Source organism: Hoplias malabaricus, chromosome 6, assembly GCF_029633855.1.
Source record: "Hoplias malabaricus isolate fHopMal1 chromosome 6, fHopMal1.hap1, whole genome shotgun sequence".
NCBI lineage: Eukaryota > Metazoa > Chordata > Actinopteri > Characiformes > Erythrinidae > Hoplias > Hoplias malabaricus.
In genome coordinates, this window is record NC_089805.1 from 1,963,347 (window position 1) to 1,974,838 (window position 11,492).

The 11,492-nt window shown below is 40.0% G+C and overlaps 2 protein-coding genes across 2 annotated transcripts; both read right to left on the reverse strand.

Moving 5' to 3' along the window:
- Window positions 1-123: 123 nt before the first annotated feature.
- Window positions 124-7,004, reverse strand: rrp7a (ribosomal RNA processing 7 homolog A). The gene is made up of 7 exons (XM_066675231.1): window positions 6,904-7,004; window positions 5,410-5,552; window positions 5,111-5,233; window positions 3,817-3,940; window positions 3,059-3,156; window positions 2,724-2,931; window positions 124-1,070 (listed from the first exon to the last, which is right to left on the reverse strand). Exons 1-7 carry the CDS (start codon window positions 6,962-6,964, stop codon window positions 985-987), a joined length of 843 nt encoding a protein of 280 aa, XP_066531328.1. The 5' UTR covers window positions 6,965-7,004; the 3' UTR covers window positions 124-984.
- A 1,103-nt stretch (window positions 7,005-8,107) lies between these two features.
- On the reverse strand, window positions 8,108-11,274 carry LOC136700458 (uncharacterized). Its single transcript, XM_066675828.1, has 2 exons — window positions 9,847-11,274; window positions 8,108-9,241 (listed from the first exon to the last, which is right to left on the reverse strand). Exon 1 carries the CDS (start codon window positions 11,204-11,206, stop codon window positions 9,854-9,856), a length of 1,353 nt encoding a protein of 450 aa, XP_066531925.1. The 5' UTR covers window positions 11,207-11,274; the 3' UTR covers window positions 8,108-9,241; window positions 9,847-9,853.
- Window positions 11,275-11,492: the final 218 nt, after the last annotated feature.

An 11,492-nucleotide genomic window follows, 5' to 3' on the forward strand; every position in this document is an offset into this window, starting at 1 on the left:
ATGTTTATGATATAAGAAGCCCTGGTTGTTTGTATTTGCCCATTTGTGACTGTTTCTTCTAGCGCATAAACAACCCACACAGCCGTGTTAATGTAAAAAAAAAAATCTTTATTTTCAGTCCTTAAAAAACAGGGCCCTTCTCCCTCCTCCAAGTTACAAACAAATAATTTACTTACATTGATGACTACTGAATTCCAGAAAACTAACAGTAACAGCCAAGTGTTATACTCAAATCAGATAAAGAAACTGTAAGTCAAAGTTCAATAAAATATGAAAGCCTGAGTACATTTGTTTTATTCATTTAAAACATAAGTTATGAGTTAGCTTTAAAAACATTTTTACTGGAATAATCCCATCAAAACACACACAAACATAAGGTACACTTCTGTCAAACGTGTGTGTGCTATGACCTAGAATACACAGGACTTGTTGTCCTCTATATTTAAGTCCATAATCCAGCCTCAGACCCTTAAGGCTGTACAAGGCAAATTTGCGTCTCTATTTTAAAGCTGAAGTAATTAGGCTAACATAGCTTACAGATACTGAAGGCTTACACACTACGAGGATGTAAAAGAAAAAAAATACTGAAGGCAGTATATTTATCCATAAACAGTATGTTCATGTATAAACTGATGGACTTTTATCTTCACTTTATTTTTAGCTACCTTAGCCGATACCTTTTGTATAAAGGGAAGGAACTGAAGACAAGTGTAAGAGAAGGAAACTTAAGACACTAAAAACCTCTTGTTAATTATTTGGACATTTGTGTTCAGTCGATTTGTTTTGAACAAACACATTTAAAACACTTCACCGTTCTATTACTTGCATTATTCTAGTCCCGCCACATTAAACCCATGTATTACCAACATAACAACCAAGGTGATGAGTGAGTTGATAAGTTGAATTGAGTAAGGCAGCATGGAAATTCAATATTCTGTACAGTTCATTGCAGGCAATGTTTGGGATATTGGTGTGTAGTAGAGTTTAATAGGGTCGGAATTTCCTTTGAGCTCGGAGTAGAGCAATGCGTTGTTTGTCCTCCTCAAACTTCTTCCTCAGCTGAGCAATGTCTGTGGAAAAAAAAGTAGGTGAACTTTGAAGAACAGCAAGTGAGGATCGCTTCTTCACTATCATAATTCACCTTAAAAACAGGCGTTAATTTCCCTTAAATTTCCCTAAACAAACCAGAGAGAACAGTGTTTCCACCCAGTGGTACACATCTATGGAGCTAATTTAGGAACAAATGTTTTATTTGAGGGGATGGGAAAAAAAAATCTGAAACTGAATTTTCAATCTTATCTCAAACTTGAACATTCATTCATTCATTCATCCATTCATCCATCCATCCATCCATTATCTGTAACCTTTATCCAGTTCAGGGTCGCTGTGGGTCCAGAGCCACATCATTGGGCGCAAGGCAGGAATACACCCTGGAGGGGGCGCCAGTCCTTCACAGGGGTTACACCTACAGACACTTTTGAGTCGCCAATCCACCTATCAACGTGTGTTTTTGGACTGTGGGAGGAAACCCACACAGACACATGGAGAACACACCACACTCCTCACAGTCAGTCACCCGGAGGAAACCCACGCAGACACAGGGAGAACACACCACACTCCTCACAGACAGTCACCCGGAGGAAACCCACGCAGACACAGAGAGAACACACCACACTCCTCACAGTCACCTGGAGGAAACCCATGCAGACACAGAGAGAACACACCACACTCCTCACAGACAGTCACCCGGAGGAAACCCACGCAGACACAGGGAGAACACACCACACTCCTCACAGACAGTCACCCGGAGGAAACCCACGCAGACACAGAGAGAACACACCACACTCCTCACAGACAGTCACCCGGTAGAAACCCATGCAGACACAGGGAAAACACACCACACTCCTCACAGACAGTCACCCGGAGGAAACCCACGCAGACACAGGGAGAACACACCACACTCCTCACAGACAGTCACCCGGAGGAAACCCACGCAGACACAGGGAAAACACACCACACTCCTCACAGACAGTCACCCGGAGGAAACCCACGCAGACACAGGGAGAACACACCACACTCCTCACAGACAGTCACCCGGAGGAAACCCACGCAGACACAGAGAGAACACACCACACTCCTCACAGTCACCTGGAGGAAACCCACGCAGACACAGAGAGAACACACCACACTCCTTACAGACAGTCACCCGGTAGAAACCCACGCAGACACAGGGAAAACACACCACACTCCTCACAGACAGTCACCCGGAGGAAACCCACGCAGACACAGGGAGAACACACCACACTCCTCACAGACAGTCACCCGGAGCGTCAATCAAACCCACAACCTCCAGGCCCCTGTGTGACTGTGATACCTACCTGCTGCGCCACCATACCGCCCAATTTGAACATTCAGTGTCAGATTATTTTTGTTTTTCAAATCAACAAAACTTTGTCCCTAAATTAGCTACATAGAAGTCCAATATATATATATATGTGTGTGTGTTTCCACAACAAAGGCAACACATTAATAACACAACTTAAATGCTATTTGATTAAATATTCTATAATTTTACACAAAATAATAAAGGATAAATTATATGTTGTGAATGCAGAATAGAAAAAATATACATTTAAAATTTACATAGCTACTTTATTCGCAGTTATTTGACATTTATTTTTGTTTGAAAATTTGACTGTTTTCTATCTGTGTGTGAAACTCACGTTCTTTCTGAGTGTCTCGCCGTTGCCACGTGTAAAAGTTCAGCAGTTCCTTCCTGTTCTTCTTCTTGTCTTCCTTCTTAAGTGTCCTCATGTTGGCTGCCTCACTGTGTGGACGGGCCTTAACCCCTTTGCCACCCTTTGTCACTTTAACCCAACCCTCCTCATCCTCTTGCATCTGCTCTGCCTCCATCTGCAGACGCGTTGCTTCCTAAGAGCCACAGATAGGGTTCATTTTAAGGTCACGTGTTAATTAACTGACATCTACATTAATCACAAATTGTGCTTGGTGCTTAAAAGCTTTAAAATGAACCCGAGAGATTCCAGCTTTAACCCACCTCCTCTTTTGTCTTGTCATACTTGTTCATGAATTCATCAACTGCATCTTGTAGAGCCTCAGGCTTCACCAAAGACTGCCTGTACTCATAAATCCACTCTGAACACACAGGGAATAGTTAAAACAGACTTATTATATTAGGTTAAAATCTAAACCGTGCTTGAAATATGTAAAGACATGTGGACAATATTCAAATCACTATACAGCCTGAACTACACATTTCTTATCATCTGCAACCTGCGGTTTGTCAGCACAGTCAGTGTATATTACACAAGCGGTTGCAAATGACGCACACATGATATTTCACCTGGAGAAAGATCTGTGAAAAAGTACACGAGGACATCCACTACTTCAGGTCATTAAACAGCAGAAGAGCATGTTCATGTTCTATATTTATTTCTGAATTAATTAATGCATGGAGAATAACACATTGAAAAACCTCAAAATAATTTGAAAACATGCTCTTTCAGGAGCCCTACAGCTACACCTGTCTCTTCTGGTTCCACACTGACTGCACGTGGCTACTGCCAGAAGAGAGATGATTCATTCAGATGAAAAAGCAAGCTGCAGTTTCAACCAATGTTCACAGGCTATTTTCACTTTAAAAGATCTTACACGTGTTATCTGTAAATCAAAGCTAAAATTGGACAGTGTGGACCTCTCTTAAGCTTAGCCCAGCTATCGAAAGGGCAGTGCTGAGCGTTTAATGGAGCTGATCATGATATGTAAATCATTGGTGTGTGTTTAGGTGTCACTTACTCTTCAGGCCAGTTAAAACAGGTTTCTCTTCAGTGGAGACAATAAGTGGAGAATCAAACGGATGAGCTTTTGCTGCTGCTACACTGGAGGCATTTTTAAACACGATGTAGCCCACCTTAAAACACTGCACACAAAATATAAGACACTGATCAGACAAAATGGAAAAAGGTGGAGTGCTCTCTCCAGGTTGGAAGTGAGACCCTGCCTCAAGTGAAGGAGTTTAAATACCTCGGGGTCTTGTTCACGAGTGAGGGAAAATGGAGGGGGAGATTGACAGGCGGATCGGTGCAGCGTCAGCAGTAATGCGGGCTCTGTACCGGTCCGTTGTGGTGAAGAAAGAGCTGAGCAGAAAAGCAAAGCTCTCGATTTACCGTTCAATCTACGTCCCAACCTTCACCTATGGTCACGAGCTTTGGGTAGTGACTGAAAGAACGAGATCGCGGGTACAAGCGGCTGAAATGAGTTTTCTCCGCAGGGCATCTGGACTCTCCCTTAGAGACAGGGTTAGGAGCTCGGACATCCGGGAGAGACTCGGAGTGGAGCCGCTGCTCCTCCACGTCGAAAGGAGGCAGTTGAGGTGGTTCAGGTGTCTGGTTCGGATGCCTCCTGGACGCCTTCCTGGTGAGGTGTTCCGGGCATGTCCAACGGGGAGGAGGCCCCGGGGCAGACCAAGAACACGATTCAACCACAACTTTTTTTCCCATTTCCACCAGATATGGTAAAAATGCTGCGCCAATTGCAGTAGCTTCCTCTATTAATCAATGCAGCCAGTTTCTAAAATACTGTAGTGTAGAGAAAAATATTGCAAAATACAGTTGTAAACTGTAAATTCTTTGTGGTTTTCTACACATTGCAAACTGCAGTCTGTGCTGTAAAATTACAGTACCATACAGAAATTAAACGAATAAGCAAAAACAATGCAGCGATGTGGGTCAGACCAGACGGCATTCATGCTTTTCAGCAATATGAATCTTGAAACCTGATTTGGATTCATGATTAGAGACTTGTAACTTGACCAGGACTTGGCCCTCAAAGACTTGAGACCTGATTCAATATATTCAACCAACAGCATCAAGTGACCACTAATGAACAACTGTGCAGCAACAGATGAGCTACTGTCCCTGACTTTTCATCTGTAAGGTGAACCAACAAGGTAGGCGAGTCTAACTGAGTGGACACAGTCTTAGCTGTTCTTGTATTAAAAGAAGTTAATGTGGGCTTAAAATACCCAGCTTAACTGAATAATCCTTCTTTGTATAAAGCACCGCTGCCAGATTTGTGTTTTCAGAATTACCTTTTTCGGTACAGGTGTGAAGTACTTGGAAAGGCCGGTATTTTCAGGTTCTGATCCAGGTTTTTCACACAGCTCCACAGACTGAACAGGCCCAAATTGAGAAAACATCTCCTTTACCACACTCTAAACACACACACACATACAAACACATGATTAATCACATACTAAGAAACCTATTATTATTTAACTCCTTAATCATTAAGCCCTTCAAGCCACAAATATAATTAATGAGAAATTAAACCTATAGTGAAATTTGAGATTGTAATTAAAGATTAATTAATTCGTTTTGATTTATTTACCTGTGAGCAGTAGGGGGGGATGTTGAGGACAAAAAGCGTTCTGTCCAGTGGCCTGTTGACATTTTTTTCAGAGCGCACCCTGTGCTCCTTGATACACATCTGGTGCTTTGCAGAACTGTTAGACTGAAACTTCAGGGACAAGACTGAAACACAGAGGGGAAAAAAATATTTAAACAAAAACAAGCACACAATTAACTCACAAAACATACAAAAACAGTGGCCCAAAAAGTATTTAGACATTTTTAACATTTAATCTTTGATAAAGAAGAAAATTATCACGATCACTAGGGGTTGCTTGTTCTACATGTGATGTAATAAATGACTACTGCCAACAGTACAAATGATCAAAAATGTTTTAAAACGCAGGTCATTTTGACTTTTGGCTTTTTTAACCCCTTACCTCGCAAAGAAAAATTAAGTTTCACATAAATACATCACACACACTCCTCTGTCCATTCAGATCACTGTCCTGGTCAAGAAAGTGAAACTGAATGGAACCGGGAATAAGACTAGTGTGTGAAATAAAAGTGTGTTAGCCTGTTCTGTGTATTAATGTGTGCATCTTTGAAAGCCCTAACATATTCATTACCATCTGTTTTATTACTTGTTTATTACATTTACTTATTAACCTTCGTGTCCTAGTTCTTTTGGCCTGGGAATCAGCTGGGTACTAGGTAATATATTGACAAAAATATCATTAAAATGTCATAGAAAATGTGGTCATTGCCATTATCTGGAGAAATTGGTAGACCTGCGATATCTCTCAGACAGTCATACTGCTAAGTTGAACCGTTATGTAGGTTCTGATATTAAATATTCTGTAAATTCTGAATCCATAGCACAATTTTCCTTGTATTTGTTTAATTGTTGACAGTTGCTGACTTGACAGCTAGACTGGCTGCTACCAAGGCCAATTAGTAACAGTCCAGGACGACTAGTGACTAAACTGGCTAATGCCCTAGCACAGTGGCTGCTGCTGGGACCAAATGAGACAGCGAGACTGGCTGATGCCCTGGATGACTGATGGCGGCACTGACCTAATGTCAGCTGAGTAGTGGCTAAAATGACTGTTGCCCTGGAAGACTGGTGGTTAGTCTGGCTGTTCCCATGGCCGAATGGCAACTACAGTGACTCAAAGGGGGAAAACCTGACCGACTGGTGGCTGCAACTGATTGTATATCTTCCTGATACCTAGAGAAAAGTCAGGGATCCAACACTGGAACGACGACTGAGTGTATTGTCACGTTCCTCTAGAATTATATACATCATTAGCACTGAACCTGCGACGTATATAGCCCTGCTCTTTTAAGTTCAATGTAAATACTGCAGTTATATCACGTTTTCCTCAGTAGCGTTGGAGGTGTTAACGTTATATTTTCTGCATACGCAGCTTCACTAACATTTCTTTCTCAATCCCTGAGTCGTGGGTGAGCTTATGAGTGTATAGGGGGTCGTATTAAATTCCTCATGTTCTGTATTTTAAAGTTAAATTACCTGTAAATCCTCCTGGAGTCACACAAACGCCGCTCGCATGTTGCTTTTTGGACGCCGCCATTTTCTCTGTGTATCCGTCACAAACCGGAAGTGGGGCTAAAGAAAACTGGATGTTGTAGTTTTTTTTAGCTGTAACGTCTTTAATTCTAACGTTCCTACACAATAACAAAAGTGTTAATAAAACAGATTAATATTTTCGCAAATAAGTGACATGGTGAATAAATGAAAAAGAGAATTTGTTCATAGAGACAAATATTATTTATCAGCAGCTGAGTCCCTATAACACACTGAGCAAATAGATTCATGTGGTTCATCAGAATTATATATATTTATATATATACAGAACTGTGCAAAAGATTTAGGCACCCTATTTTTTTAGTACAAATTCTATCATAGATATTTATTTTATGGATTCTGCATTATTGAGTAAGTACAAAAATATTTTAGATTTACCAATAATAATAATAATAATAATAATAACAATAATAATAATGTTACAAAAAAATAATAACTGTATGTCTGTAAAGAAAACCTTTTATTAAAAAAGGTTAAGTTAAAAAAAAAAACATAATGAATGCTCCTGAGTTTTTGCATGAAAAAAGAAATGTGACGATCCAACTTTTTATATTTTACTAATATTTAATAAAAAAAAGAAGCAAATGCTCGTCACATATGATGCTGACATTCTTGCGTTTATTAATGTTACTGCACACTGATGTCTTTTTCTTTCAAGTAATAAAGTAATTAATTCCATTATTTTCAGTCACCTTTACTTTCCAAATTTTTTTTGCATGAGCCTAAAACGTGCACAGTACTGTGTGTATCAATAAGGAGAAACAATTTTGACCTTATTCTGTCAGTTTACAGGATCAAGATTGAGATACTTTTTGTATTTTGAGGTCTCTGGACAGTTAACTTTCTGACGTCTTGTGGTCTGAAGTTGGCGGTCACACTACAAAATATTCAAATATACAAATTTTCTACCAACAGAAGTCTAAATAGACCTATCTGGGGGAATAAATGAAGGTCATTGATTCATAAAATGCACAGTTAGACTTCCACATTTCTGTGATCTTTATTAAGGCAAAGCAAGGAAAAAGAAAAGAATGTTTCATACATCTTGGTCATTCAAACTGATTTACAGAGGAGAAAATTACAAACAAATGGTAAATAATAATTAAAGACATCAATGCATGATCAAAACAATAGTTTTAAAAGGAGAACATTTTACAAAAATATCTAATTATGTCATTACAGGAGAAAAGTGCAGTAAAGCTAACCGTGTTTAAGCTAAAGTGAAAGCTAATAGAGGAAAACTTTCACCACAGATTTAAAATTTAGTCTGAGTCTCTCATTGCTGATCCTGAATAAAACAATCTTCATCAAAATGCAGAAAGTTTTGTCCCATCAAGTTAGAGATGTGATCAAGGCAAAAATAAGTCAAGGGGGCCATAGAGTATGCCTCTCCTGTGTATCCCCTCAAAATTGGGTGTCCATATGATTTAAGATCCAGAGGATAATGGCCTGAATCATGAAGCCTTGCTGTAATCACTGGGTTATGATAAGATATTGTCACAATTGAGGGAGGATGAGGAGGCGGATGTACACACAAAGAATATTTATTTAAACAAAACCAAGCCAAACACAACAAACAGGAGCAGGGAGGCAAGAAAAACTAGAACTCAGTGGAACATAACAACTGTGAACTGGTGGTAATGTGTAAGACAACAGACAAAGAAACACATCTACAAACACAAGAACCGACAAAGAAACACTGAAACCAAGGGACTATATATACACAGAGCACTGACAAGGAACACCTGGGGACAATAACGAGAGGGCAGGACTACAAAGTAGACTCTGACGAGAGGGCGGAGCTAAGGCGGGACTAGGGCGCAGACAGAAAGAATGAACAGAGCCATGTGCTAAATGAGCACATGGTGAGGAAAACAAACACAGGACGTGACAAATATGACTTACGTGAAATCTCAAAAAATATGCAATTGCCAAAGATAAATGGTTTGATTTTGTCAGCATTATGTTTAAGCAAAAATATTAATAAAATAAAATCCATAATCACATTTGTATTTTGTAAATTTACATGTCTATCAGTTTCCAAGGAGACAGACAATTCCCTATTTTTCAGAGATGAGAATGTATAAGCAGTTAATGTTCATTTTCTGCAATGAGGCCTCTGGATTGTAAAATTTAATAGTTATGGATTAATCAAAGGAAGCAATCCTCATTATAAAATATCCGTCCAGGTGTCCAGGTGAACAACCGGAAGATAACCAACTGTAGTTTGCACTTCATCTTTTGGTCAGTTGTGAATATTCCACTGTAAACAGAAAATAGTTTTGATCATTAATCACTTTAATCAACTGCTAATCACACTGCAGACCATTATGTGAAAATCATCTCTTATTTAGATGTGTACATTTTATTCAATACAGTTAACGTGCTTTACAACCATATTCAGATATAGCATTGTCAAAGCATTAATACAACAACTAAATTGCAAATATAATATAATATAAATTTTGTTCTTTCTCCAACTTGAACTGAGTTACATTATTAATCCCACCCACTGCAACCTTCTCCTACAGACTGAGGAGGAAATGGCTGCTCCCTACTCCAATTCACATGACAACTAGCTTTTATGATTTTGTGCACTGCAAACAGGGCGCTAATCACATGTTGCTGTTCCAGGGAAGCCATGTTGTGGAGGGTTATGCATTGAATTTACTCAGCTCAGCCTATATTTTTCTCTGTTGATGCATAGCCTACTGATACCTAAACATTTTGGGGCTCCTCCCACAGGCATGGCTAAAACATGGTTGCAAAACTGCTCAATGAACATGTCACGCTAACTCTTTTACCACCCACATCTTAATGAGGTATTGTCATACTATTACTGCTGTTTTGTTTTAAATGTCATGTTACCTTTGTGTTACAGGAGACTGGAGACTTTGTTCCTGTCTGGATCGTTTTGATCCAAGTAGCCCTCTTTGTTGATCCATTCTATGAGTGTATCGACATCATTGTTGTTCATGACACCGGTGTCTTTAAGCAGGGTGTACCATGTCTCAACCATCTTTTTAGAATGCTCCTGAAAACTCTCTTGAAAAACACTAAGCCTGGCTTGACTTTTTTGGGAATTCTTAAAGTTTTTGAAAGTTTTATCATTGCCATCATATACCAAGGATCTAGGCATTGCACCTAGTATGGTCCATTTGAAGGTGGTCACAACATCATCATCCTTTATAGCAGTAGCTAAGTTTGTCCTGAAGGATTTTGATATTGTACTGGGAAATTCACGATGCATTTCTTTTGGCACATAAACAGTTGGAAGGTCAAGACCATGGTATTTTTCTACATTATCAATCAGACTGGTGTCCAATGGAGATGACTTTGTGGCCACTTCAAGCATTGCTTCAGCTAATTTGCTATTCTGGTTTAGTTTTCTGGCTTCCAATATACTCTTCACAGGTGGCTGGTGATCTGCATTGATGAACTGTCCAATACCTGGATTTTTAATTGAATGTTGTTTCCAATTTTTGTACTTTCCTACATTTCCAACCTCTTTCTTCAGCACCTTTTTGGTTTCTTTCATCTTCTCCAACTGACGTCTTGCAGCTCCCTCTGCCATGTACCAGTCCCCTCCTCTGATTGCTTCTGTCCACTCTTTGCGCTGGATAAAAGGCTGCCATTGGCCTGGGTATTTCAGTAGGGTATCAGCCTCCACAGATCGGAGGCGGTCTGCTTCCAAAGCAATCTCTTCTTTACTAGCCTCGGGTTTTAAGCCTCGTGCAAAAGCGTGAAACAGGCAGCTCTTGTTATCGCTGGTCACACTAACTATCTGATTATTGATCTGCACATCATAATGGCCATCTGGGTACTGGGCACTCTTTGGTCTGTAGATCAGTGTCACAGTTTGATTGGCAGACTTAGAGTCAGGGTTCAGCTCCTGCATTTTGGTAAGCTTGCCATGGCTGTCCTGTGTTAGGATGACTACCTTAGTGCCAGTGGTTTCTGACAGGACTCTGATATCGAGAATGGTACCTGCTGTCGTGGGGTTCCTGATCTTCTCAGCATGTAACTGTGAGTGTGTACCTGGCTCCCCTGAAATTTTCTTATTCATGTCTCCAGGCATGTAAGCAATATATCTGTTGTTTTGTCCAGCTCTGAGTTTTTCCTCAGTTCGGTCACTTTTTAAGCCAATTTTCACATACTGGCCAATGAAGCCGTTCTCTGCCTTGGATGTATGAAATAATGTGACTGGAGAACTTTTGGTGGAAAACATCTACCAAAGCATTGGCTAATAATTCACTGATGGTGTCAGCTAAATCCTGCTTGAAGGTTTTCAGCATCTCAGTTTGAGATGGAGATAGCTCATTTTGCTTCTCTTTCTCTGAGAAGCCTTTTTCTTTTTTAAATTTTTGCAGCGCGTCCTGAAAGTTTGAGAAAAACATATTTGAGAGGTTGCATACTGCAATGAAGGCATCTGCTGCCAGTGCTGACATGTGGATGGTTTGGATAGCAGTCAGAATTCCACGTGCTGTGCCTTTGACCTCAGATTTAGCTCTGTC

What these genes read in the sequence shown, in the direction of transcription:
- rrp7a (XM_066675231.1), bottom strand. Translation starts at nt 6,964, where the DNA reads ATGGCGGCGTCCAAAAAGCAACATGCGAGCGGCGTTTGTGTGACTCCA. An exon ending in TCACACCTGTACCGAAAAAG is followed by an intron (nt 3,941 to 5,110) that starts GTAATTCTGAAA and finishes TTTTGTGTGCAG; the next exon opens with TGTTTTAAGGTGGGCTACAT. An exon ending in GCGAGACACTCAGAAAGAAC is followed by an intron (nt 1,071 to 2,723) that starts GTGAGTTTCACA and finishes TTTTTTCCACAG; the next exon opens with ACATTGCTCAGCTGAGGAAG.
- LOC136700458 (XM_066675828.1), bottom strand. Translation starts at nt 11,206, where the DNA reads ATGTTTTCCACCAAAAGTTCTCCAGTCACATTATTTCATACATCCAAG.